This window comes from Microtus pennsylvanicus, chromosome 17, assembly GCF_037038515.1.
Source record: "Microtus pennsylvanicus isolate mMicPen1 chromosome 17, mMicPen1.hap1, whole genome shotgun sequence".
Classification (NCBI taxonomy): domain Eukaryota; kingdom Metazoa; phylum Chordata; class Mammalia; order Rodentia; family Cricetidae; genus Microtus; species Microtus pennsylvanicus.
Window position 1 is genome coordinate 37,255,886 of NC_134595.1, and position 24,027 is coordinate 37,279,912.

A 24,027-nucleotide genomic window follows, 5' to 3' on the forward strand; every position below is an offset into this window, starting at 1 on the left:
TGGTCTTTCTTTGCTATAGATCCTACGTGAGTTTTGCAGCCTGCAAGGTTTGGCAGGCAGTGTGTGTGTGTGTGTGTGTGTGTGTGTGTGTGTGGTGTAAACATGTGTGTGTGTGTGTGTGTGTGTGTGTGTGTATACCTCCGCTGCGTAAGGAAACTAGTGGGGCTTTTGCTGTGCCCTGGGGCAAGGCTGCAGGGCTACAGGGATGCAGGCTTTGGAAAAGCAAGACTCTTGGTTAAAATCCATTGTTAGAGAAGTAGGTAGGTGACCCACATCTGTGACCCCAGCAGACAAAGGCAGAAAAGTCTAGGAGTTCAAGGTCACCCTATACTTACAAAGCCAGGTCAAGCGAGACTAGGCTACCTATCAAACTATCTCAAAACAAAATGATAAAATCCAAACAAACAAACAGACAAAACTCAAAATAACAAATAATTTCATTTTGTGTAAGTATGTCTCCATGGTCCCAGGCAACATTTTGGAATACTTACCCTAAAAATAGTATTCATTGTTTATCTGAAATTGCAGCTCACCCCGATTCTGGCATTTCTCTGGCAACCCTACAATCCTACTGGAACAGAAAGTCAGGAAGGGGCGGAGAGTGAAAGATAGCAGGCTGAAGGTTATTTCCTGAATGGGGGAAGCCAAAAGGTTGCTGGGAGGAGGAAGGTCCACAGCTTTCTCTGCGACTCTGCCCCCTCCAGTCTGGCTTCAGGCTCCAAAATTCCTTCAACAGCTTTGTGGTTACCTAGGCAGCTTCCACTGAGTTTACCACCCCTGTAAGAGTTTTGATATTTATGTCTACTTCCTCAAAGAAGATGCTTTGTAATTATCGGATGGGGAAAACCTTCCACTTTCTCCCCGACTAGAGACAAATTTCACTCCTCTACCCTGCCTGGCCCCGCCCTATCACCTGGGTGACCGAAAATGCCCTGCAGCTCTTAGGTGGGGTGGGGAGGGCCACAAGCCTGAATGGGGGGGGGGACGCTGAGGGTCTTCCTCCTACAAATTAGCCTTGTGTTTTACTTCACACACGAAAATACCTTTGATCCTGGCAGAGGCAGATCTCTGCGTTTGAGGCCAACTTGGTCTACAAAGCAAGTTCTAGGACAGCCAGGGCTGCCCAGAGAAACCCTGTGGAGGGAGGTGAGGAAAAAGAAAAATACGTTTGTTGAGCAATTATATGCTCCAGGCATTGTTTCTGGGTTTGGACAGCAGGGAAACCTGAGCTTTGCTGGGTGGGGTGGTACATGGGGGGGCGGGGCTCTATCAGTTCAAGGCCAGCCTAGTCTACTTTACAGGAGTCAAGGCTACATGTTGAGACCTTGTCTCAAAAAAATAAAAATTCCATTGAATTTAAATTTTAAGATGCATTGATTGTAAGTTAGAAATTAACATTAATTATATAATTAATGTTATATAATAATTAACATTGTTGTACGCTTGGGAGGCAGAGACAGGCAGACCTCTAGGAGTTTAAGGTCAAGGCCAACCTGGTCTACAGGTTTAGTTCCAGGCCAGTCAGATCTACAAAACAAAGAGACCCCGTCTCCAAAAACAACCACCACAAAAAAACCCTAACATTTTTGTTAATAAACTTTACTTAACATTTTTTTAACTAAATAGTAGACTGCACATACTGACGGTCCTAGGGGTTGCTGAGGCAGGAGGATCAAAAGTTCGAAGTCAGTCTCTGAGACTCTGAAGAAGGGGAGCGTGAAGAAAGTGGCTCTGTTGGTTGCCTAGTGCAAGAAGCCCCAGGTTCCGGATCCATAATTCAAGGCCGTCCTTGGATACTTAGTGGGGTGTGGTGTGGGTTTCCCAGGTACCCGGCTCAAAAGAGAGGTGGGGGAGGGAGGGAGAAGAAAAGAGAGAAGCAAGAGGGAGGATGAGAGCAGGGGCTGGGAAGACTGGAGAGTTTCCTCCCAGGCCAGCCTGCAGGGCTGTTATCCCCGGCTCCCCTTCCCTTACAGATGCATCTTACCTTCTGCTTTTGCCACCTCTGTTTACTTGAAGCCTTGGGTGATTCCATTTATACCACAGACTTTACGAACAGTCCTGTGGTGCCGTCTAACCCAGACCCAGCTGGAAGAGGAAGTGAGTTACAGAATGAGGAAGCTGGAACCTGTTTGGTATCACCAAGGCACAGTCAGGTCAGGGCGAGGGCATCCCATCCATTTTCTCTGCACATTGAATTCATCTGCGGTGTTTGTGAAAAAAGCCCAGATCCCCCTGAGGCTATTTCCCCTCCAGACGTGGAAGCCAGCTGTAAGCTGAGGCCCCAGGGAGAGAGTCTCTAGCAACTTCAAGTTCAAATCACTCATGGCTGTGGGACCCTGGAGATACTCTTTTAACAACTCTGAGCCATGGTGGCTTTGTCTGTACAAGGAAGGTAATAATAGAATATGTTCGTAAGGATTAAAAACAGTAGTTGTCAGTACTTGGGGCAAAGCTAAAAAAAAAAAAAACAAAAAAACCTAGGGTTGTGGAGATGGGTCAGAGGTTAAAAGCACTGGCTGCTCTTCCAGAGGTCCTGAGTTCCCAGCAACTACACTGAGGCTCACAATATATAGCGCCCTCTTCTGGTGTGTAGTTGTACATTCAGGTAGAACACTGTATACATAATGGGAAAAAAAATCTTTTAAAAAACGTGCATACCGCCCGGTGGTGGTTTAGGCCTATAATCCCAGCACTCAGGAGGCAGAGGCAGGTGGATGTCTGTGAGTTCGAGGCCAGCCTGGTCTACAAGAGCTAGTTCCAGGAAAGGCTCCAAAGCTACAGAGAAACCCTGTCTCGAAAAACAAAAAACACAAACAAAAAAAAAGTGCATACCCACTAACTGGAAATTTATTGTATTTTGAATAAATTCACTCTTAAAAAGTTCAAAAAGACCATGTTACAGGTCAGGAGCCAGAAGCCCAGTGACTCAGAGATGAACTTGAACTCAGCCTGGTGTTTCAGTAATGAAGAGGACCCATTGGGATGAATTTGTCCAGGCCAGGATTCTCAGCAGGGCCAGGATCACACTGACCCTTATACCCTGCCCAATGCCACACCCACCATCTCCCCTTCCCCTGCCCCTATGCTGTGGATGGACTTCTCCACCTCCTACTTCTCCCCCACCTCCCGCTCACGTTCTCCTTGTACATCTAAGAAATTTGCTCTCCGCGAAGAGCCAACATTCGCTTGCTTCTCTTCCCCGCCTGGTGAGTGGGTTACTACCAGATCTGCTCCGTGTCCCAACTGTCCCAAGCTTCCACCATCATCTCCCAGCCCTCCAGCCTTTTTTTAAGTACCTGGAGGGACAGCCGTGGGTGCTGGGCACCGAACTCTTATATTTTTGATTGTGAGTCTAGCCTTTCACTGCTGAGCCATCCCCCCAGCCCAAAACTAGCTCTTGTAGACCAGGGTGGCCTCGAACTCACAGAGATCCACCTGCCTCCGCCTCCCAAGTGCTGCAATTAAAGCCGTGCGCCACCACCGCCCACTGACAATTCCGTGACCACATGAGAATCAGCGACGCATTGATCTTAGCACATTTCCCCCAGTTCTGGGGACTGAAGCCGGGGATTAAAGCCAGGCTTCACGTAGGCTAGGCAAGTGCTCTACTGTGCAGCTATCCCATGACCCCAGCACCTCTTCCTTGTCCCTCAAAAAATCATTTGATCTGTAATTAGATAAAAATAGAGCAAACATTGTCTTTATACTGACAACACTTCAAGTCTTGGTAGTCGTAAGCGGTTAGTAGCTACCATACAGAACAGCTCTGGGGCCACGGTTTGTCTTTGGCCTCACTCCAAGGTTCCTAGCCAAAGAAAGACCTGAACCAATAGATTTTAGTTTTTGAGACAGAGTCTCCTGTAGCCCAGGCTGGCCTTGAACACACTATAGCCCAAACTCGCCTTGAGTTCTTCCTCCTTCTTTTGCCTCCCAAGTTCTAGAATTACAATCATGAGCTCCCTAGATCAGCCCTGCCTGTAGTAGTACTTTTTACTAAATTTTTCTTTTCCAGAAGCACTTCCCCCACATTTAGGTAAGAGAAAGGCACCGTCAAATCCCAGGCATGACCACTAGATGGCGTAGTCTGGCTAGCAATGCTGGACAAAAAGTAGGCTCCCACAACTTTGCAGAAACACAGGTGTAAGAACATTAAGTGCTTTTGACGCTGTGCCCAGCATCAGTGAGGGAATCCCAGCCAGAATTAACAAATATAATAAATCAGACTAAGTAAAGTGGGAATATATCTCAGTGTAACTTCGTTTCTAGTTTATTTATTCTGTATGTCTAGTATGTGGATCTGAGCGTAAAATGTAATTTTTTCCCCTTCAATGCATACCTTGTCAGCGCATCATATTGGGAGGAGGTACATATTAAAAAGCTACAAGGGAGAAACCCTGTCTCAAAAATCCAAAATAAAATAAAATAAAATAAAAAATAAAAAAAAAAGCTACAAGGGGCTTGCTGCCAGCCTCGACCAAGATTCGATCCTGAGAACCACTTGCTGGAAGAAGAGAACTGGCTCATGTACTCTGTCCTCTGACCCCCGTGGGAGAACCGTGGCACACGGGACACTCTCACACTCAAGCACACACACACTAAGTTTTTCTCTTTTTTTATTAGTTCTTTGAGATAAGAATGTTTTTGATCATTTTTATCCATTCCATTTCTCCCAGTTTTATCCCCACTTCCCTACCTAGTCAACTTGTTTTTCTCTTTTTTAAAAAATTATTTGTTTGTTTATTATGCAGTGTTCCACTTGCATGCACGTTTTCAGGCCAGAAGAGGGCGCCAGACCTCATTACAGATGGTTGTGAGCCACCATGTGGTTGCTGGGAACTGAACTCAGGACATCTGGAAGAGCAGGCAATGCTCTTAACCTCTGAGCCATGTATCCAGCCTCCCCCCTCCCCCTTAACCCATCATTCTCTGTCCACTGGAGTGTGGCCAGTCTACCAGGAGCTACACTCTGAAAGAACATGGACTGTCCCTCTCTCGGCTGCCAGTAACTCCTCAGCTAGGGTGGGACTGCATGCCCACCTCCCCTCTCCAGGCTGAAAGTAGTTAATTTTTAATTAAAGCTACTGGGAGGAGAGGGGAGGAGGATAGCCTATAAAATGTATGTTATTGAGATCCCATGGCCAAAAAGTTAGAAAATCACTACGAGCTGTTAGTTGCAGAGGACGCATTGAAGCTAGGTGATGGGCCTGTTCAGTTTCTTCCCTGCTTGTTCTATTGTTTGTTAATGACCAAAAGCAACCTGGGGAGGAAAGGAACATCAAGGCAGGAACCTGGCTAGGAACTGGAGCAGAGACCAGGGAAGAATTCTGCCCACTTTACCAGCTCCGCTCAGAAAGATAAAGGCTCAGAAAAGTCAGCCACCTGGCTTATACACTCCAGGCCCACCTGCCTAGGGATGGCACTGCCCACAGTGGGCTCGGCCCTTCTACATCAGTTAGCAATCAAGAAAATGCCCCTCAGAGATGCCCACAGGACAGGCATCAGAAGGAGGCAGTTCCGCAAATGAGGTTCCTTCTTTCTAGGTGTGTCGAGTTGGCAACATTAGCTGGTTATTTTTTTCTTCTTCTTCTGTGTTTGTGTTATTTTGAGATGTGATCTCGCTGAATTACCCAGAATGGCCTTGAACTCATCTGTAGGCCTCGTAGGCCTTGAACACGTGCAATCTTCCTGCCTCAGCTTCCCCAGGGTTCATAGGTCTTTGTCACCAGTCATGGCTTTTTACTGTTTTAGCTGCTTTAAATTCTGGAGGTCATGGGATGGGGGAGTCAACATACTAGCAGGACACAGTGCTGCACACACAACACTAGTGAGACACAGTGCTGGACACACAACACTAGCAGGACACAGTGCTGCACACACAACACTAGTGAGACACAGTGCTGGACACACAACACTAGCAGGACACAGTGCTGCACACACAACACTAGTGAGACACAGCGCTGCACACACAACACTAGCAGGCACAGCGCTGCACACACAACACAGTGCTGCACACACAACACTAGTGAGACACAGTGCTGGACACACAACACTAGCAGGACACAGTGCTGCACACACAACACTAGTGAGACACAGCGCTGGACACACAACACTAGCAGGACACAGTGCTGCACACACAACACTAGTGAGACACAGTGCTGGACACACAACACTAGCAGGACACAGTGCTGCACACACAACACTAGTGAGACACAGTGCTGGACACACAACACTAGCAGGACACAGTGCTGCACACACAACACTAGTGAGACACAGCGCTGCACACACAACACTAGCAGGCACAGCGCTGCACACACAACACAGTGCTGCACACACAACACTAGTGAGACACAGTGCTGGACACACAACACTAGCAGGACACAGTGCTGCACACACAACACTAGTGAGACACAGCGCTGGACACACAACACTAGCAGGACACAGTGCTGCACACACAACACTAGTGAGACACAGCGCTGGACACACAACACTAGCAGGCACAGCGCTGCACACACAACACTAGCAGGCACAGCGCTGCACACACAACACAGTGCTGCACACACAACACTAGTGAGACACAGTGCTGGACACACAACACTAGCAGGACACAGCGCTGCACACACAACACAGCGCTGCACACACAACACAGCGCTGCACACACAACACTAGCAGGCACAGCGCTGCACACACAACACAGCGCTGCACACACAACATGGGAGTCTAGGGCAGGAGGATTGCCGAAAGTGTGAGCCTGTCTTCAGAATAAGTTCTCCACTGGGTATGGGCACACACACCTTAATCTCAGCGCTGATGATGCAGAGGCAGTGAATCTCTGTAAACTGAAAATCAGCTTGATCTACAAATCAGGTTGTAGGTCAGTCAGGGCCACCTTAGTGAGCCCTGGCTTTAGAGAGGAAAAACCTCCATGAGAAAACGTTAGTTTGAAAAGAAACGGAAGGAAAATGGACATACGCTAAGAGAAGGGACGTTTGCTAAGAGAGGGAGCTCATCTAGTTGGGCTTCTCAGGAAAAGCTTCTAAGACAGTATAGCATACAAGGGTAGCCTGAGACTGGAGAAGAAGTGGGGGTGGGGTGGGGTGACCTCTGTGTTCACACTTGAACAAAAGTGAGCATGAGGTCCCCGTTCTTGAAGGTGATGGTGAGGGAACAGGATATGTGAAGGTGATGGAGATAACCCTGAACCCGGACAACCTCTGAGTGTTCCAGAAACTTCAAAGAGAGGGTTGGGCCCCAGGCCTGGCCTAAAGAGACTGGGGAGGTGGCTAAGGCCAGGTCTCTGGTCCTCATGGGTTTCCTTGATGGGGGAACAAACATGGGGCCACCTCGGGCAAAGCCATTCTAAGCTGTGAATATAGGGTAGGGGCTTGAGTCTGAGAGCAAGAACTCAGCATCTGAGTCATGACGGGTCAAAGGGCAGTGGCCCCAGCCCCCTCCCCAAGATCAAAGCATGTGCATTGCCAACCATGTCCTTTCACCCATTGGTCACACCCTCAATGCCCTTCTCCACTGTGCTTGGAGCTGATCCACACAGACTCTGTGGCCACTTGGTCCTCCAGCCCTCACTGGGTGCGGACACTGGAGAATCCCATTGTCCCTCCTGTCCCCTGCAGAGACACTGTAGATGGATCGATTCATCCAAAGGCACAGTCCCCTGGCAAAGGCTGTCTCTGCGCAGCTCTGCCTTCTCTTGCGCTTTAGTTTTATTTTGGGGTTATGTGGTTTTGTTTGATGTCTTTTTATTCATTTGTTTAGATTTATTTGTTTAATTTGATGTATATGAATGTTTTGCCTGCATGCATGTATTGCACCCCATGTATGCCAGATACCCAGGGAAGTCAAAAGAAGGCATCGGATCCTCTAGAACTGGGGTAATTATGAGCCGCCATGTGTGTGCTGGGAGCCAAACCTGGGTCCTCTGCAAGAGCAACAAATGTTCTTAATCCCCGAGTCATCTCTTCACCGCCCCCCACCCCAGCATTGTGAGCGTGAACGGTACAGATTTCAGGTCCAGTAAAACCAGAACTGAATTCTGATCCTGTCACTTACTAGCATGTGATGGAATAAATCATTTAGCCTGTCTGAGATTCAGCTTGCTCATCTCCATAAAAGAGGCTGCCATTTTCTTCCTTTCAGAATTGCCTTATGGTGAATAACACAGGTTTCACGAAGGTCTTCCACTTAGCGTAGTCTACACTCCAATGGGTCAGGTGCTAAGGGCTGGGGGGTGGAGGTGGGGGTGGGGCAGGGAACCAGGAAAGAAGCAGGCAGCATCGTTCCTGCCTACAGAGTCCAAACTTAGGAAACAGTGGCTCCATTCAACTCCCCCAGAACCTCAAGAACAAAAGTAGCAACTTTTCAAACAGTTCACTTCCTACTGTTCCGTGGTGGCACTTTCCCCGGGGTAGGGGACATGATGATGAAGTATTGGCCAAACACGGGTAGAGATGTACTGGCTAAACACCTGTGACCAGAAATACCTTCAAGAAGGAAGTTAAATTTATTATTTACTTTGCAATGCTGGGGACAAAACCCAGGGCGTGTTTGTGTCGGGCAAGTGTGCCGCTGCTGGCTGAGCAGCATCCTCAGGCAGATGAAGGTTTTAGCTGCAAGAATACTGAAAGGAGAGGCACTTCGCTTCCCTGAGGACTGACTTCTCTCTCTCTCTCTCTCTCTCTCTCTCTCTCTCTCTCTCTCTCTCTCTCTCTCTGATTCCCCAGATTGGAAGCTGGAGCTTTTAATTAGTTTTAATTCCCCCTGGGTGTACCTTATATCCCAAGGGTGGGCTGGGCAGGAGGCACCTGAGAGCTTCCTTTGAAAGATTTCTCAGAAGCGCAAGGTGGCCACTCCAGGGCTCCCAGCCCTTGGGAAGGGGAGGCAGGAGGATCGAGAGTTCAAGGTCATCATCAGCTAAGGAGTTTGAGGCTACCTTAGCGCCTGTCTCAAACAAAACAAAGACTTCTGAAGCTGTGGGCAGAAGACATGGGGCAGCAAGCAGTGCGGGCTGACTCAGAAATGCGTGGGGACACAGAGCGTTAGAAAACTGACTTGAGACCTTAGTACGAAAGCAAGGGATATACACTGGGTCCTGCAGACACTGGCTTCAGGCAGAGCGTGTGGGCTCCCGGCAAGGCTTCTCTACTACTCGAGATGGACGGTTGTGAAGGGGCCTGCAGTGGAACAGACATGACATTCTGAGGATCTGATTTGTGGTGCTGGCAGTGAGGAATGGAAGGGAAGGTTCACACCCTGATAATTCTTTCCTCATGTTTGAGCACTGATGAGGACCAGAGAGGTTGATTCACAATTATGGTAGAAGCTGGGCCTGGTGGCTAAGAGGTGGCTCAGTGGGGAAAGCCTCCTCCAGCAAGCCTGAGAGCCCAGGTTCAGACCCCCAGAACTCATGTAAACACTAGGTGCCATGCCCCTGTGGGGAGATGGAAGGCAGAGGCTCACAGGCTGGTGTAAGCAGCAGCAAAGAGAGACCTTGTCTCAAATGAGATAGAAGTGGTGGCGCACGCCTTTAATCCCAGCTTCGGGAGACAGAGGCAGGTGAATCTCTGAGTTTGAGGCCAGTCTGTTTGGTCTACAAAGTGAGTTCCAGGACAGCCAGGGCTGTTACACAAAGAAACTCTGTCTTGAAAAACAAAACAAAGAAACAAACAAAAACCAGACGGAGATTACCAGCATCTGAGGCTGTTCTCTGACCACACACACACAGTGCAAACGCATACCCACACTCACACAGAGGAACACGCACACATACACAACATACAGATCACACAAACACAGTATATTCCTCGTATACATATACACACACTGAACATATGCACAACACACACAAACAGATGAATATGCACACAAAGACAAGGTTTCTCTGTAGCTTTGGAGCCTGTCTTGGAACTAGCTCTTGTAGACCAGCAGTAAAGATGACTTCTTTATTTTTTTTTAAATATTTATTTATTATGTATACAGTATACAATATTCTGTCTGTGTGTATGTCTGCAGACCAGAAGAGGGCAGCAGACCTCATCACAGATGGTTGTGAGCCACCATGTGGTTGCTGGGAATTGAACTCATGACCTTTGGAAGAAGAGGCAATGCTCTTAACCACTGAGCCATCTCTCCAACCCCAAGATGGCTTATTTATAGAAAGGGAGGAGACATTTGAGAAAGCAAAGCTGAGGTAGGTGGGAAGCACTTGTAGTCCCAGTACTCGGGAAAGGGGAGGCAGGACGGTCAGGAGTTCTGGGTCAGTCTCAGGAGCAAATCAAGAGGTCAGCCTGGACCACATGGGAGCCTGTCTTAAACAACAACAAAAGCTGCCGGTAGGAATGGGATGCATCTCAGTGGTAGAGAGTTTGCCTAGCATGCAAAGGACCCTGGGATTGTCTGGGAGCACCGAACACTTGTTAAGAAGGTTCCCATCTTACACTCATCCTCTCACCAGCTCTGACCTGGAGCCACAGAATTGATCTCTCAGTATTTGATTGACAGGGTCATGTGAGAGCCAAGGGTTCTTCTATTTCAAGTGCTGAGAACAGTGTGGGCACGTGCTGTGTGCTATATAAACATTTGCTATTATTATCTCATGGCAGGAACTGCATCATGGTCCTGGGTCTAACCAAGAGTTGGCAGGGCACCAATTGGCTTAGACCAATCAAGACCTACCCACCGGGGCTGGAGAACTAAGAGCTGAGCTGCTGGAAGGAGAATGGGCAGAATAGAAGTTAGTGAGGAAGAATGGAGGGTGGTTAGGGAATGGCCATTAATCAGCCAACAGAATCTGCCAGGTCCATGTTTAAGAAAAAAAAAGCTGGGCGGTGGTGGCGCTTGCCTTTCTTTAATCCCCGCACTTGTGAAGTAGAGGCAGGGAAATCTCAGTGAGTCTGAGGCCAGCCTGGTCTACAGAGCGAGTTCCAGGACAGGCTCCAAAGCTACAGAGAAACCCTGTCTCAAAACAAAACAAACAAACAAACAAAATCTGCCTTGGGGAAGACCCCACTGAACAGAATCAGTCTGTCATTAGTCTCTTTCTCTCTCCCTCTCCCATCTGTTTATTTCTGGGGACAGAGTCTAGACCTTGCTTGTCCTAGGCATACACTCTTGCCACTGTGCTATGCCCCAGTCTGCCATTTTTTCTTTCTCATTTTGTGTGTCTGTGGTATGAAGGTATGTTCACGTGTCTGTACAGGTGCCTGTGCACATGTGCACACATGCTAAGGCATCTCCAAAGCCCTATTTTTAATTAATGAATTGATGCATGCGTGGATGTATATACAACACTAGAGACTGAACCTATGGCCTTGTACGTGTTAGGCTCTACCACTGAACTTAAATCCGGGGCATGGGGGGAATCCTCCTGCCTCAGCTTCCTGAGTGCTGCAATTATTTCATGTGCCTCTGTACCAGACCTCTGAGCGAAGCTTGAGTTTGAATTTGCTCTTAGAGTGAGAAAAGTGGTGGCTTTGAGTGCCACTGTGTGAACATGGGCGGGAGGGTCTGGCACCCCCGAGGATCCCTGGGTAAGCGGCCAGCGCATAGAGGGCTGTAGCCCCAGAACTTGTGGTCTTGAAGGACATTTGCTGACGGCAAAGGAAAGGAAGTGGGGGCTGAGGTGCAGAACGACAGCTGTGAGGAGGGAGACTGTCGTGGAACCCCTGAAAACCAGTCATCCTTGCACCCCAGCAGCAGACTCTATACAGAGAAGGAACGTGGTTGTTAGGGTTTTGTTGTGTTGTTTTGCTGGGTTTTTATTATTATGATTATTATTATCATCTTGACCCAAGCTGAGGTCATCTAGGAACAGGGGACCTCAAATGAGATTTTCTTGTAGGCAAGTCTATAGGGCATTTTCTTGATTAGTGAAGGACATGGAAGCTGGCTGTTGATGGCACAATGCCTTTAATCCCAGCACTCGGGAGTCAGAGGCAGGTGAATCTTGGTGAGTTCTAGGCCAGCCTGGTCTACAAAGTGAGTTCCAGGACAGTCAGAGAAACCCTGTCTCAAAAAACAAACAAACAAACAAAAAAACATAAAGTAACCCCAAAAAACAAAAGCAGTAATAATTAAAATACAATAAAAATTGACATGGGAAGGCCCAGCCCACTCTAGGCAGTGCGGACCCTGGGCTGACGACCCTGGGGTATGGGAAGGCGGGTTGAAAGCAGTGGGGAGCGAGTCATTAAGCATAGCTCCTCCAGGCCTCTGCTTCAGTTCCTGCCTGAGCTGCTGCCCTGACTCCTTTCAGTGACGGACTATAAGTGATAAGATAAAATAAACCCTCTCCTCCCCAAGCTGCTTCTGATCACGGTGTTTATCACAGCATTAGGAAGCTAAGTAGAACAGGGGACAAAGGTGGTCTGTCTTCTCTGGCTCACTCCTTCCCCTCAGGTCAGGTGGCTAGCCCTGTTTCTGAGACCCAGGATATCTGGGCTTCCCTCCTTATCATTCCCTCCACACTTCTCTCTGTCTTTGCTTGTGTGGTCTCAGGCACTTGAATCTCCGAGTCACGGTAGCTTTCTCTGATATCAACCTTGTACTCCTCCAGGCATCTGGCTGGGAATAATGCAGAATGCTAAACTGGGAGCGATGCTGATTCCTCTGTAGGATTCAGGGTACAAGTGTGCCTTTCCAATACAGAACACAAAGTGCCCCATCAAGACGGGACACCAGCAAGATGCAAGTACAACTAAGCACTGATGTTGGGGTTCCAATAGGGCCTGAATCAAAGTGGTCCCGACTTACAGGAGACAGTGGGTTCCTGTGCTGTGCCGGAGGAAGCTAGAAGCTAGGTTTGTACAGGGGGGTTAGGAATCTAGCAGGCTAAGGCTGGATGAATAGGGGTAAGTACTTCAAGGGGCCGAGCCTCAGACCAGATAAGAAGGGTATGGGTGTGGCTCAGTGGCAGAGTGCTTGCTTGCAAGCACCTGGTTTGGGGATCCATCCCCAGTACTGACAAACAAACAAACAAACAACAACAACAACAAACTGTTGGGAGGGAAGAATTCCAGTCTGAACTGTGCACTGAATGGCTGGGAGGAACCGACTGATTCAAGGAGCTGGAGGACATTGTACAGGGATGCGGGACCAGGGACGAGGACTCTAGAGTTGAGCTTTGTCAGAGTCAGAGAGGCCCAGATCAATGGAACGTGTGACCCCTGAGCACGCCCTTGCTGAATTACACAGAAACCTTGGAACTGAGGTCAGGGACAGAGGCTCAGGCTGAGTTCTAGATCACCAGTGGAAAATGCAGGGTGTTGGGCCCCGTAGACCTACAGTAGTGAATATCAGTGACAGGAGGCAGCATGACTCCGTGTTTTTTAAGCTTCTGAAGTGGATCATAGGCTCTCCAGAGCTCCAGATCTGCTGAGTTCAGATACTAAGTGAGTCATGGCAGTTGGTCATCTAGGGGCATAAATCAAACAAAAATAATAAAATAGGTGCTTAAAAGCCAGATCTGATGATGCACACCTGAAGTCCAAGCTACTCAGGAGGCTGAAGCAGGAGGACAGCTTGACTTCCGGAGCTCTGGGCTGGAGTGTGTTTTGCTGATTAGGTGTGTGTACCAAGTTTAGTCTTAACATGGTGATCCACTGGCACCTGGACCACGAGGTTGCCTAAGAAGGTGTGAATGGAACCAGGTTGGAAAGGAAGCAAGTCAGAGTCTTGCTTGATGAGGAATAGGGCAGCCATGCCCAGCCCAGAGCTAGGGAAAGGCGGAAGCTACGGATTCCCCTGCCGAAGGCAGGTCAGTGGGTGGGCAGGAAAGAAGTCAAAAACAGATTAAGACAGGGCATTGAGAAGTGGCAGGGAAATCCCTCCAAGCAAGCCATGTTTTCAGAATGTGCAGCACAATGGCTCGGAGGGAAGGTCACCATGGGCACAGTGAGCTCTTTGACGACAGCATGACAGGGGGCTGTCCAGATGTCCAGGGGGGCTGGCCATATGTCCAGTGGGGCTGGCCAGATGTCCAGGGGGCTGTCCAGATGTCCAGCTGCCACTTTTGCATTGGGTCAACATTTCTAAACAAAACTGACTTTGCCACCTGGTCCATTAAGATATCCCTATTCTTTTGCTTGTTTTTGAGATGGGGTTTCTCTGTGTAACAGCTCTAGCTGTCCTGAAACTCACTCTGTAGACCAGGCTGGCCTCCTGTGTGCTGGGATGAAAGGGTGTGCCACTATGCCCGCTAATGTCTCTATTCTTTAACATTGTCACAGCTCCATCTACTATAGCTCCTCCACAATGGTGCTATTGACGTCATCATTGTCATCACCATCATCACCATCATCACCAATGATATCCTGTAAGTCAGCTATGCACCAGGCATCCCGCTTGAGCCGTAATGCGAAGGTGAAGTCAGGCTGTCTTTCCAAGTGACACAGCTTTGGCTGACGGCTGGAATAAGAATGGACATGAGAACATCTGTCTCTATCCCTGGAACCTGGAAGAAAGGTTGCCTATTTGTGTATGTGTGTTGTTGTTGTTGTTGCCTATTTGTGTGTGTGTGTGTGTTGTTGTTGTTGTGATGAGTTTACTGTTTGCAGTTATGTCTGTGCACGACTTTCAGGCCTAGAGGCTGGAGAGGCTGGAAGAGGGTGTTGGGTCTCCTGGGACTGGAGTTACAGACTCCAGTTACAGAATGAGCTGCCATGTGGGTGCTGGGAATCCAACTCTGGTCCTCTGGAAGAGCCAGTGCTCTTGACTATTGAGCCATCTCTCCAGTTATGTTTTGTGGCTTTTAGTTTTATTTGTTTAGTTGCTTTTTTGTTTTTGAGACAAAGTTTCTCTGTGTTGCCTTGACTGCCCTAGAACTCACCCTGTAGATTAGGCTGGCCTCAGACTCACAGAGATCTGTGTGCTTCTGCCTCCCAAGTGCTGGGATTAAAGGTGTGCACCACCACCACCACCCAGTTTTGTTTTGTTTTTTCTTTTTGAGACAGGGTCTTTCCATGTAGACTGGCTAGCCTTGAATTCAGTTAGCCTGTGGATTCACAATCCTCCTGCTTCAGACAGTGCTGAGATTACAGAGGTGTTCTTCCACGCCTGGCTTCCTTAGGCTGTTGCTGTTTGGGGCATGCATTTGTTGTTTGCTTTTGTGACAGGGTCTCACTACATAGCCCAGACTGGCCTTGAACTCATGAACCTCTTGCCTCAGCCTTCCCATTGCTGAACTTACAAGCATGCACTGACATACATAGCTGTGCTGTAGATTACTAACAGACTTCTTCTGGAGAGTCACAGAGGCAAACTTTAACCTTGGCAGAGCCTCTGAGCTGCTCCAAGAGGAAAGAGTGTGTGGCCGAAGGCCCGGGTGTGTGAGTGCTTCAGAGACAGCTCTCCGGCAGCTTCCTGATATGAACTGCTGTGTATGGAGACAGAATCTTCCACACGAGTGTCCTGCAGGGACCAACCCACTGGTCAGAACAAGAGAGTTCCAGTCTCCTGACTGCCACAGTGCTCAGCAGCTGTAAACAGCCATTAAGCCATTCTTTGCTTCTGTCCTTCATTCATTCATCACATGCTGGACTTCTGCCTTCTCTGGGTCAGCACTGTACATACTACCAACTCGTGGGGCTCATGGGGCTTCCATTCCAGTGGGCATGATAGTGGGAATCACAAGAAATGTCCAATTGTAAAAACTGTCTTGAAAGTGAAGGAAATGGTGGAGTAATTATCTTGGTTACTTTTCTATTGCTGTGAAGAGACACCATGACCAAGCAACTTAACAAAAGAAAGAGTTTATCTTACAGTTTCAGAGAGTTAGTCCATGACCGTCAGGGTTGGAGAGCACGGCAGCAGGCAGACAGGCATGGGCTTGGAGCAATAGCTGAGAGCTTACATGTGGATATAACTGTGGATGGGGTGGGCTTTTGAATCCTCAAGGCCCACCCCCAGTGACACACCTCCTCCAACAAGGCCACACCTCCTAATCCTTCCCAAACAGTACCGCCAATTGGGGGCCAAACATTCAAAGGTTTGAGCCTATGGGGATCATTCTCATGAGAACCACAATAATGTAAGTGGTATAACAGAGGGTTGGGGGCCCAGCAGAGGCCTCTGGGAGGACTTTTCTTCTATGTACCTTACACCTTAGTGAGTTTACATTTGCAGATGCCCTCTCTCGGGCTGTGTTATAGCCATCTTGGGGCACACAAGTCTTTGTTGTGGGCTTGTCCTAGGCATTACAAGACTTTATGAGGACCTGGAGCCTTTACTTCTAGATGCTATAGCACCCTCTCCACCCAGGTGCAGCTGGGAGCCCTGGTAGACAGGATGTAACCATCCCTAAGATGCAGCTTGCTTCTCAGCTTCCAAGTGGAAGGAGCGTGTGCAGAGGGCCTGTGGTGGTTTCTCTACTCATCACTGTGATAAAAACGCCCCAAGAAAAGCAACTCAAGGGAGAAAGGTTTGTTTTTGTTTTGCGACAAGGTCTCAACTATGTAGCTCTGGCTTGGCTTGGACCTCAGTATGGAGACCACGCTGGCCTTGAACTCACAGAGATCTGACTGTCTCTACCTTCTGAGGACTGGGATCAAAACAGTATACCACCATGCCAAGTCTAAAAGGGAGGGGCGTCATATTAACTCACAGTTAAGATGTACCGTCCATCGTGGCCAGGAAGTGAAGATAGCAGAGGCCTGCAAGCAACTGGTCGCGTTGCGTCCCTCATCAGGAAGCAGAAGGTGGTGAAGGCCTGTTCTCCCTTTTCTACAGTCGGGATTGTGGCCCAGGGAACGGTGCCACCCACGTGTAGTCCAGAGAGGTCAGGTCATCTCACCTCAATTACCCTAATGAAAACAATCCCCCACAGGTCAGAGGCCCACCTCCCAGGTGAGTCTAGAACTCATCAAAACAGAGATTAACTTCACAGGGCCTACGGTAGCAATGACCTTGGTGCATTCGAGGGACAAGTAGCTGGCACAAAGTGACGAGGGAAAGAATGCCATTTGAGGAGGCTGAAGACAAGCTCAGCTAGGCCCTGTGGGCTGTGATGGGACGTTGACATTTCAAAGAACATTTAGTCAGTATTTAATATGTACGTGGCACCAGGCCAGACACTGGCAAGCTACAGATGAATACGTTAAACTATAGTTTCCACCCTGAGACTACATTCTGATATCGTTAGCAAACAGAAAGGTATGGCATTGGTATCTTACTAAGGGGTTCTTCTCTGCACAAGTGTGTGCTTGTTCGGGAAATCACGTGAGGTCTGAATCTACAGACCAGAGAAGGAATGGCTCCCCAGGCGGAAAACATAGTGCATACCAAAGTGTGGGAGCACGAAAGAGTATGGTGAACTCCAGCGGCTGAGTAGTTCGCTGCTGCAGGGCGGAATGCAGGAGAGGGCGAGCGGCATCTAGCTTGCTAGAACAGCAGGTTCTCGTGGACAGGGGAGGGAACTGCCGCAGGTCTGAAGCCATCATGTCTTCCCAAACAGTCCAGAGTGGGAACGGACGGCTCCCTGAGCCTGCATACGGTCGCACTGGCACCCCCTTTCGCTCCCTACCCCCAGCCTTGCTGTGACTCCAGGGATTCCATAAACAGTGTCCTGAGGTTTTTTGTTTTTGTTTTTTTTTTTTTAGTTTTTCGAGACAGGGTTTCTCTGTAGCTTTGGAGCCTGTCCTGGCACTAGCTCTTGTAGACTAGGCTGGCCTCGAACTCATAAAGATCCGCCTGCCTCTGCCTCCCGAGTGCTGGGATTAAAGGCGTGTGCCACCACCGCCCGGCTGTCCCGAGTTTATTAGCTATGCATTTGTTAACGAGTGTATGGGGGGGGGGGCTGCAAGCTCCTGGAGGTTTAAGATTCCATTGTTGGTGTTTTCATGCCTGAGCCTGCATTTCCTGTTTTAGATTACAGGGACTGTGTTTTATTTTCTCCATATAGTACTGCCCACAGCACCTTCCCCACAGCAGGGTATGTTCACAGTGACCCACAGTCCTTCAGTTTTGCATGTGCAGACACAGAGACAGGAACTCTCCGGCACTGGACGTGCCTTCTGTGAATCTGCTTATTGGTCTTCATCTCTCCCCGGCCCTTGGCAGCTTCAACCCTTCCTGTGCCAGGGCACCAAGAAGTAGAACTGCAGGCAAGAGTCAGGGAGGGTGTGTCTACAAACTGTGTCTCTCAAGATGGTCCCACAGAAAAGAAACTCCGAATGCCTGGGGCTTCCAGATTAAAGCAAGCATTGGATGAATTACAAGGCAGTTTGGGAACAATTTACCCACCCATCGGATTTTTGGTGGGGAGCAGATGAAGGAGATCGAGGTACAAAATTGTACACAGGAACCTTCAGTTGCACAGTGGGCACTGACTAGCTGCCAGACCACAGAGGGCGATGGGAAATGTGCTGTGAGGTCTGGTTATCTGGGGCTCTCAGGCTGAGCACAGGAAGCAGGGAGGAAAACAAGAGCATCGCCTCACCTGCTTCCCTCCGCCCCTCTCCCAGTGGGAGCGATGAGGAGCTTGAATTTGCAGCATTTCCTTCCCTTCCTGCAGAGGGCTAGGCAAGACCGCGTCCAGACGGCCCAGCCCTGGCTCCGTTGAGTCAGTTTGTACATTGCGGCAGGCTGGCTCTCACACCCACCTCCACCCCATTGAGCAGAGCAGCTTCTAGAACTCATTAGGAAGGCAGCAGCAACAGGATGAGGAGATGTGGAAATCAGACGGGGCATGGGCCTGAGGGTGTCTAGCTGCTGGACCTGGCTCTGCCACCCAAGGCTGCATTACCTTGATGAAGTCTCTGTGGACGGTGGCCTCTTTCTCATCTCGGAGACGTGGGTGAAAAGCCCTCTCTATCTAAGTTTGGCCTCCGTGCCCATTTGCTTCCTTGTAAGCACCAGTTTCTCATCACATCTATCTATATGTTTATGCTTACGTACGCACATATGTATCCATGCAATTGTATCTGTTCTCCGATTTAGTCTCATCGCTGTATTCCATAGGGTAGACTCCAGGAATGCTCCCATCCTCCCAGATTAAACCCAGAGACTGGCACATGCTACACCACCAAACTACTGCCCTGGCCTGGATATTGTGTATTTGTGTGGGCTCAAGCACCATGGCACTTCTGGGAAGGTTAGCAGGCAGCTGGTGGGAGTGGTTCTTTCCTTCCACCGAGGAGAGGGTCCAAGGGTTCAAACCAAACTCAGGTTTGGCAGAGTGTCCTTATCCGCTGAGCCCTCTTTGACCTTTATGTGTCTTTTGACTACCTCAAAACCTGGCACAATGCCTTTAAGGTAGTGAATGAATAAGTGAACAGCAGAAGATGCAATGAACTCCTGCGATCCTTCCAGTTGATAAAGTTTAGGAGTTTAAGGTTTCTCGCCAGAAGGACTACACCAAGGCCTCTCCCAGAGTCCCCCGCAAGGGAAGAGGGCGGACTTGGCTTCTGTCCTCCCGCAGGACTCTTGGCCTATGTAGACCCTAATTAGCACAGGGTTAAGGCGGCTCGAGCTCCACCTCCGGACTGGCCAGTAATGGGAGGATCTCCCAGTCTGTCTTAATCTAGGGATTCGCAGCGCGTGCCAGTCCACAGCTTGCTAGGAGGCGGGTCAGAATGCGAAGTAATGGGAGGAGCCAAGTGCCCCGTGCCCCCCCAGCGCGCAGGTGCCGGGAGCCCCGCCCTTCTGCGCGTGGGGCCGGGGCGGGGCAGTCGCCTAGCAACGCTCAGCCCCGCCCCCGGCCCCGGCCCCCAGCATGGCTTGGCAGAGCTGGCCCGCGCCCTGGCTGTGGGTCTCCGGCTGCGGGCTGCTGTTCTTCGCCTTCGCGCTGCTCCTGAGTCCCCGCGGCTGCCAAGCGCGGCGGGGCTTCCGCGGCCTGCTAATGACGCGCAGCCAGCGGCTGCTCTTCCGAATCGGGTTAGTGCCCCGGCTCCGATCCGTGCAAGCTCCTGAAGGCGGGAGGGCACGCTGGGAGAGGGGACGCGAAAGGGATATGGGGGTTCTAGAATGGCTTGGACTAGGGGGTCCTAAACCGGAGCAGAAGGATAGAGAAACGGGCTGGAGAAGCTCCTGAGTTCGTGCTGAGTGAGGAAAGGAAAGAGTTGGAAGACAGAAGAATTGGGGTGGGCCGGCTGGGAAAATGATTAGCGGCGCAGATAAGAGTAGGCAGGGTACGGGAACCAGAGCCCTCGGGGAGACTAGAGCCAAGTTAGACGCGGGAATCCAAGGAACCTGGAAAAGCGGGGAGTGCAGGAAGAGCGTGCACCAGACTGCGGGGCAGAGGTCAGCAGATCGGACTCCCTGGCAGGTTCAAGGGTAAAAGCATGCCTCAGACTGTCCAACTTTTCTCAGTGTGCCACTGTCCTCTGCTATTATCTAGTTCTCCACAACGCTAGGTAGACTGTTACGTCGCTCGCAGGGTTCAGCTCTGTAGGTCAATCTGGCCCATCTCTCTACCTCCTATTACTGGCTTCCAGAGCCCCCGGCTGTGAAATTTGACCCAACAGCCAGCCACCAACCTCTAGCAACTTTCCCCAGCTAACTCTCCTCCTTCTCTTTGCCACTTCCTTTAAGGGACCATGACAAAAGTGATAATAATCACTGTTCCTCAGCAGTCAGCAGCAGGGAAGACCCGCCCCCCCAAGGCAAGCTTCCTAGGGGAGGGTCTATCGGCAGGACCTCAAACCACGGTTTGGGGACAGTAATGTCAGGATGGGAATAGAGGGCTGTGGTCAGATATCTGGGAGGGCCTAAACCTAAGAATTTCCGAGCTTCAGAGAAGACACTGTAATTCACTCTTCCTCCTTCCTCAGACTACTACCCCAAACTTCAGGCTCCAGCCACAGTCTCTTCACTAGTGATATAAAAACCCCCGTGGGCAGAAGAGCAGATTCTAGAGAGTGCTCTGACTAATTTGCCATTACTTTGTGGGGTTTTTTTTTTTTTTTTTTTGCCATTACTTTGTTAAAAGCATTAAAGTAAGAGGTGGCAGGGTTTTGTTTGTTTAGCTGGTTAGCTCGGTAGGACAGCCTCTCTAATATTCCAGACTGGTCTTGAACTTCTAATCTTCTAGCCACATTACAGGTGCTATCCTTACAGGTGTGTACAGGCCGAGGTTTGTGGCTGGTCTGACTGTATTTTGTATCTGGATTCTGGGGGCAGGGGGTTGGGGGTGAGGTTTTTATTTTGTTTGGTCAGTTTGTCATTTGGTTGGTGCTGGAGCTTGAGCCTCAGGAATGCTAAACTTGCTCTACCACTGATCTGTACATTCCTAGTCACTAGACTTGGGGGCTGTGCGTGCACACTTGTGTACGTGTGTGCGTACACGTGTGTGTGTGTGCATGCATTTGCTTTGGTTTGGTTTCTTAGTTTTCTTCACAACTTTCCTGGAGATTGTGTAGCTCTATTAGGAGAAAGGATTTTAAATATACTTTTAGCATCCAAAATTGGTAAGCCCGAAGTCATACAAATGGCCTGAGAAAATGGATAAATGGGAAAGGTTTCATGAGGAACTAGAATCAGAATTCCTAAGATCAGGATGCCAGTAATCACAACCATGAGAGTTTGGGTCTTCTTTCTTTCTTTCTTTCTTTCTTTCTTTCTTTCTTTCTTTCTTTCTTTCTTTCTTTCCTTCCTTCCTTCCTTCCTTCCTTCCTTCCTTCCTTCCTCCCTCCCTCCCTCCCTTCCTCTTTTTTTCTTTCTTTCTTTTTTTTTTCTTTTTGGTTTTTTGAGATAGGGTTTCTCTGTGTAACAAACAGCCCTAGCTGCTAGCTCTCCTGGAATTAGCACTCTGTAGACCAGGCTGGCCTCGAACTCACAAAGATCCACTTGCTGTGCCTCCCGAGGGCTGGGATTAAAGGTGTGTGCCAACACTACCTTGTTAAGTTTGAGTATTTCTAAATTTGGGATTTGGGAGGTTTTCAAATCCCTTAAATTTTTTTCCTTTGGGGAGTGTCTTCATAATTCTTTTTGGGGGGAGGGGAGTTTTAGGGGTTAAGATAGGATCTTGCTATGTCCCAGGTTTGCTTCAGACTTTGCAGCCATCCTGTCTCAGCCCGATACTCAATTACAGTTACCTCACCACGCTAGAATTAAGTGGTTCTGGGCCATAGCGATGGCTCAGCTGTTTAAAGCCCTGACTGCTCTTGCAGAGGACTCAGGCTCAGTTCCCAGAACACACATGGTGGCTCACAAGGGCCCATAACTACAATTCCAGAGGCCACTTCTGACCACTTCTGAGGGCACCAGATACAAACATAGTGCACAGATGTACATGCAGGCAAAACACCCATACACAAAAAAAAATCTTCAAAAATTAATTTAAAGCCAGGTGATGGTGGCACACATCTTTAATCTCAGCACTCCGGAGGTAGAGGCAGGCAGATCTCTGTGATTTCGAGGCCAACCTGGTCTACAAAGTGAGTTCCAGAACAGCCAAGGCTGTTACACAGAGAAACCCTGTCTCAAAAAACCAAATTAAAGAATTCAGTGGTTCTATGAGTTTTCCCTTTGTCTGGATTTCCAGATTTCAGTAGATTCAGTTTTCCAGTTTTGCAGAGCAGAAGGGTGTGCCTGGGATAGGATTTCCAGACCCTGCTGCTCTGTGGCCTGGGAAACAATCAGCCCAGTCCCTTGGGGGGAGACACTGCTAACCTTCAGAGTGGGGCAGGAAACATGTGGCAAATGTGTAGGTGTTGTTTCGAGGTGCCTCCAAGCCTGCAGGAAGGATGGACATGGAGGAGGAGTCCATAGGCATTCTGTAAACTGAAGCTTGGTGAGGACCACTAAGCTCAGTGCATTTCATAGGGGCTGGAAAGCAGACAGTGGCAGTCCTAAGCAACGGCTCTCATTAGTCGTGATAACTTTAGCAAAGGCCTTCCTCGGTAGCCACCATTATCTGGGGATGAGAACAACCAGGCTCAACAGAGCGTAGAGCCGCCAGCTGTGGGCTGGCATTGGGCACGTGCACTGAGGACCACGGGGGAACAGGGTGGAGAGGAGCTAAGCATATAGCGTATAGTCGATGGGTGGCTGGACAAGTCAGCGTTTGTATCCTGGCTCTGCTGCATTTTGAGGTGTGACACTGGGCGGGTAACCTTTCCGAGCCTGGCCAGTTGGCACCTGCAGAATGGGGAATGGTGTGAATGTCTGCTTTCTGGGGCGCCTGTGAAGACTGGGTGAGCCCACAGGTAAGTGGGCTTGTGTGGTACCCTGTGATGGGAAGGAGGGAGGACCTATGTCCTGCTCAAGTTCTCTCACAACTATCTTCTGAGTTTATCCTATCACCACCAGGAAATGCTGAGTCTCTCTCTCATCCCATAACACTGAGCTGCCCCGGGTCAGGACTGGGGAAGAGCATGTGGCCAGTGTTCTCCACTGCTGACCTTCAGAGTGAGGCAGTAGAGTGCTGTGTCTGTAACTCCAGCAGCAGGGGATACCACACTTTCTTCTGGCCTCCTTGAGTAACTGTGCGCTTACACACACACATACACACCTGCACACATAAATTTAATTTTTTTTCAAAAGTGTCTTTTAAGAAAAGAGAAAGATGAGGGGCTAGAGAGATGGCTCAGCGGTTAAGAGCACTGGCTGTTCTTCCAGAGGAGCTGGGTTCAATTCCCAGCACCCACATGGTGGCTCACAACCACCTGTACATCTGGTGCCAACTTCTGGCCTGCAGGGACACATGCAGGCAGAGCATTGTATATATAATAAATAAATAAATCTTTAAAAAATTATTTAAAAAAATAAAAAATAAAAGTTTTAAAATTTACAATGTAAAAACAAGACAGAGAAAGACCTCCTAGGCTAAGTCTGCAGCTTAGCAGGGGTGCTTGTGTAGTATATGCAAGGCTTAGCACCCCGCCACCCAGAAGGTTAGGAGACAGACCATGTGAACAGAAGTGAGCCAGGTCAAACAGGCAGGGGTCGGGCACAGCAAGCTCCCAGGGGTGGCAGGGTGCACTGAGGAGCCCGTGGTCAGGAGAATTAAGAATCCCTCAAGTGGGTACCCTGCATCAGCCTCAGTTTCCCTTTTGCCCCTTTGCCTCCTCTGTCGGAGTGGAG

General features: G+C 49.3%; 1 protein-coding gene across 3 annotated transcripts in view; it reads left to right on the plus strand.

Annotated features, from left to right (window-relative positions):
* Positions 1-24,027, plus strand: part of Pnkd (PNKD metallo-beta-lactamase domain containing) — a 65,857-nt gene that overhangs the window by 22,918 nt on the left and 18,912 nt on the right. Inside the window, exon 1 of one of the 3 annotated variants that reach the window (XM_075951875.1) lies at positions 19,706-19,878. The exons of the other annotated variants lie outside the window; for them this stretch is intronic. Within the exon in view, the coding sequence (XP_075807990.1) occupies positions 19,718-19,878 (161 nt within the window). The 5' untranslated portion in view covers positions 19,706-19,717. Of the gene's footprint in view, positions 1-19,705; positions 19,879-24,027 lie in introns of those variants that run through there. 3 annotated transcript variants of the gene reach the window in all.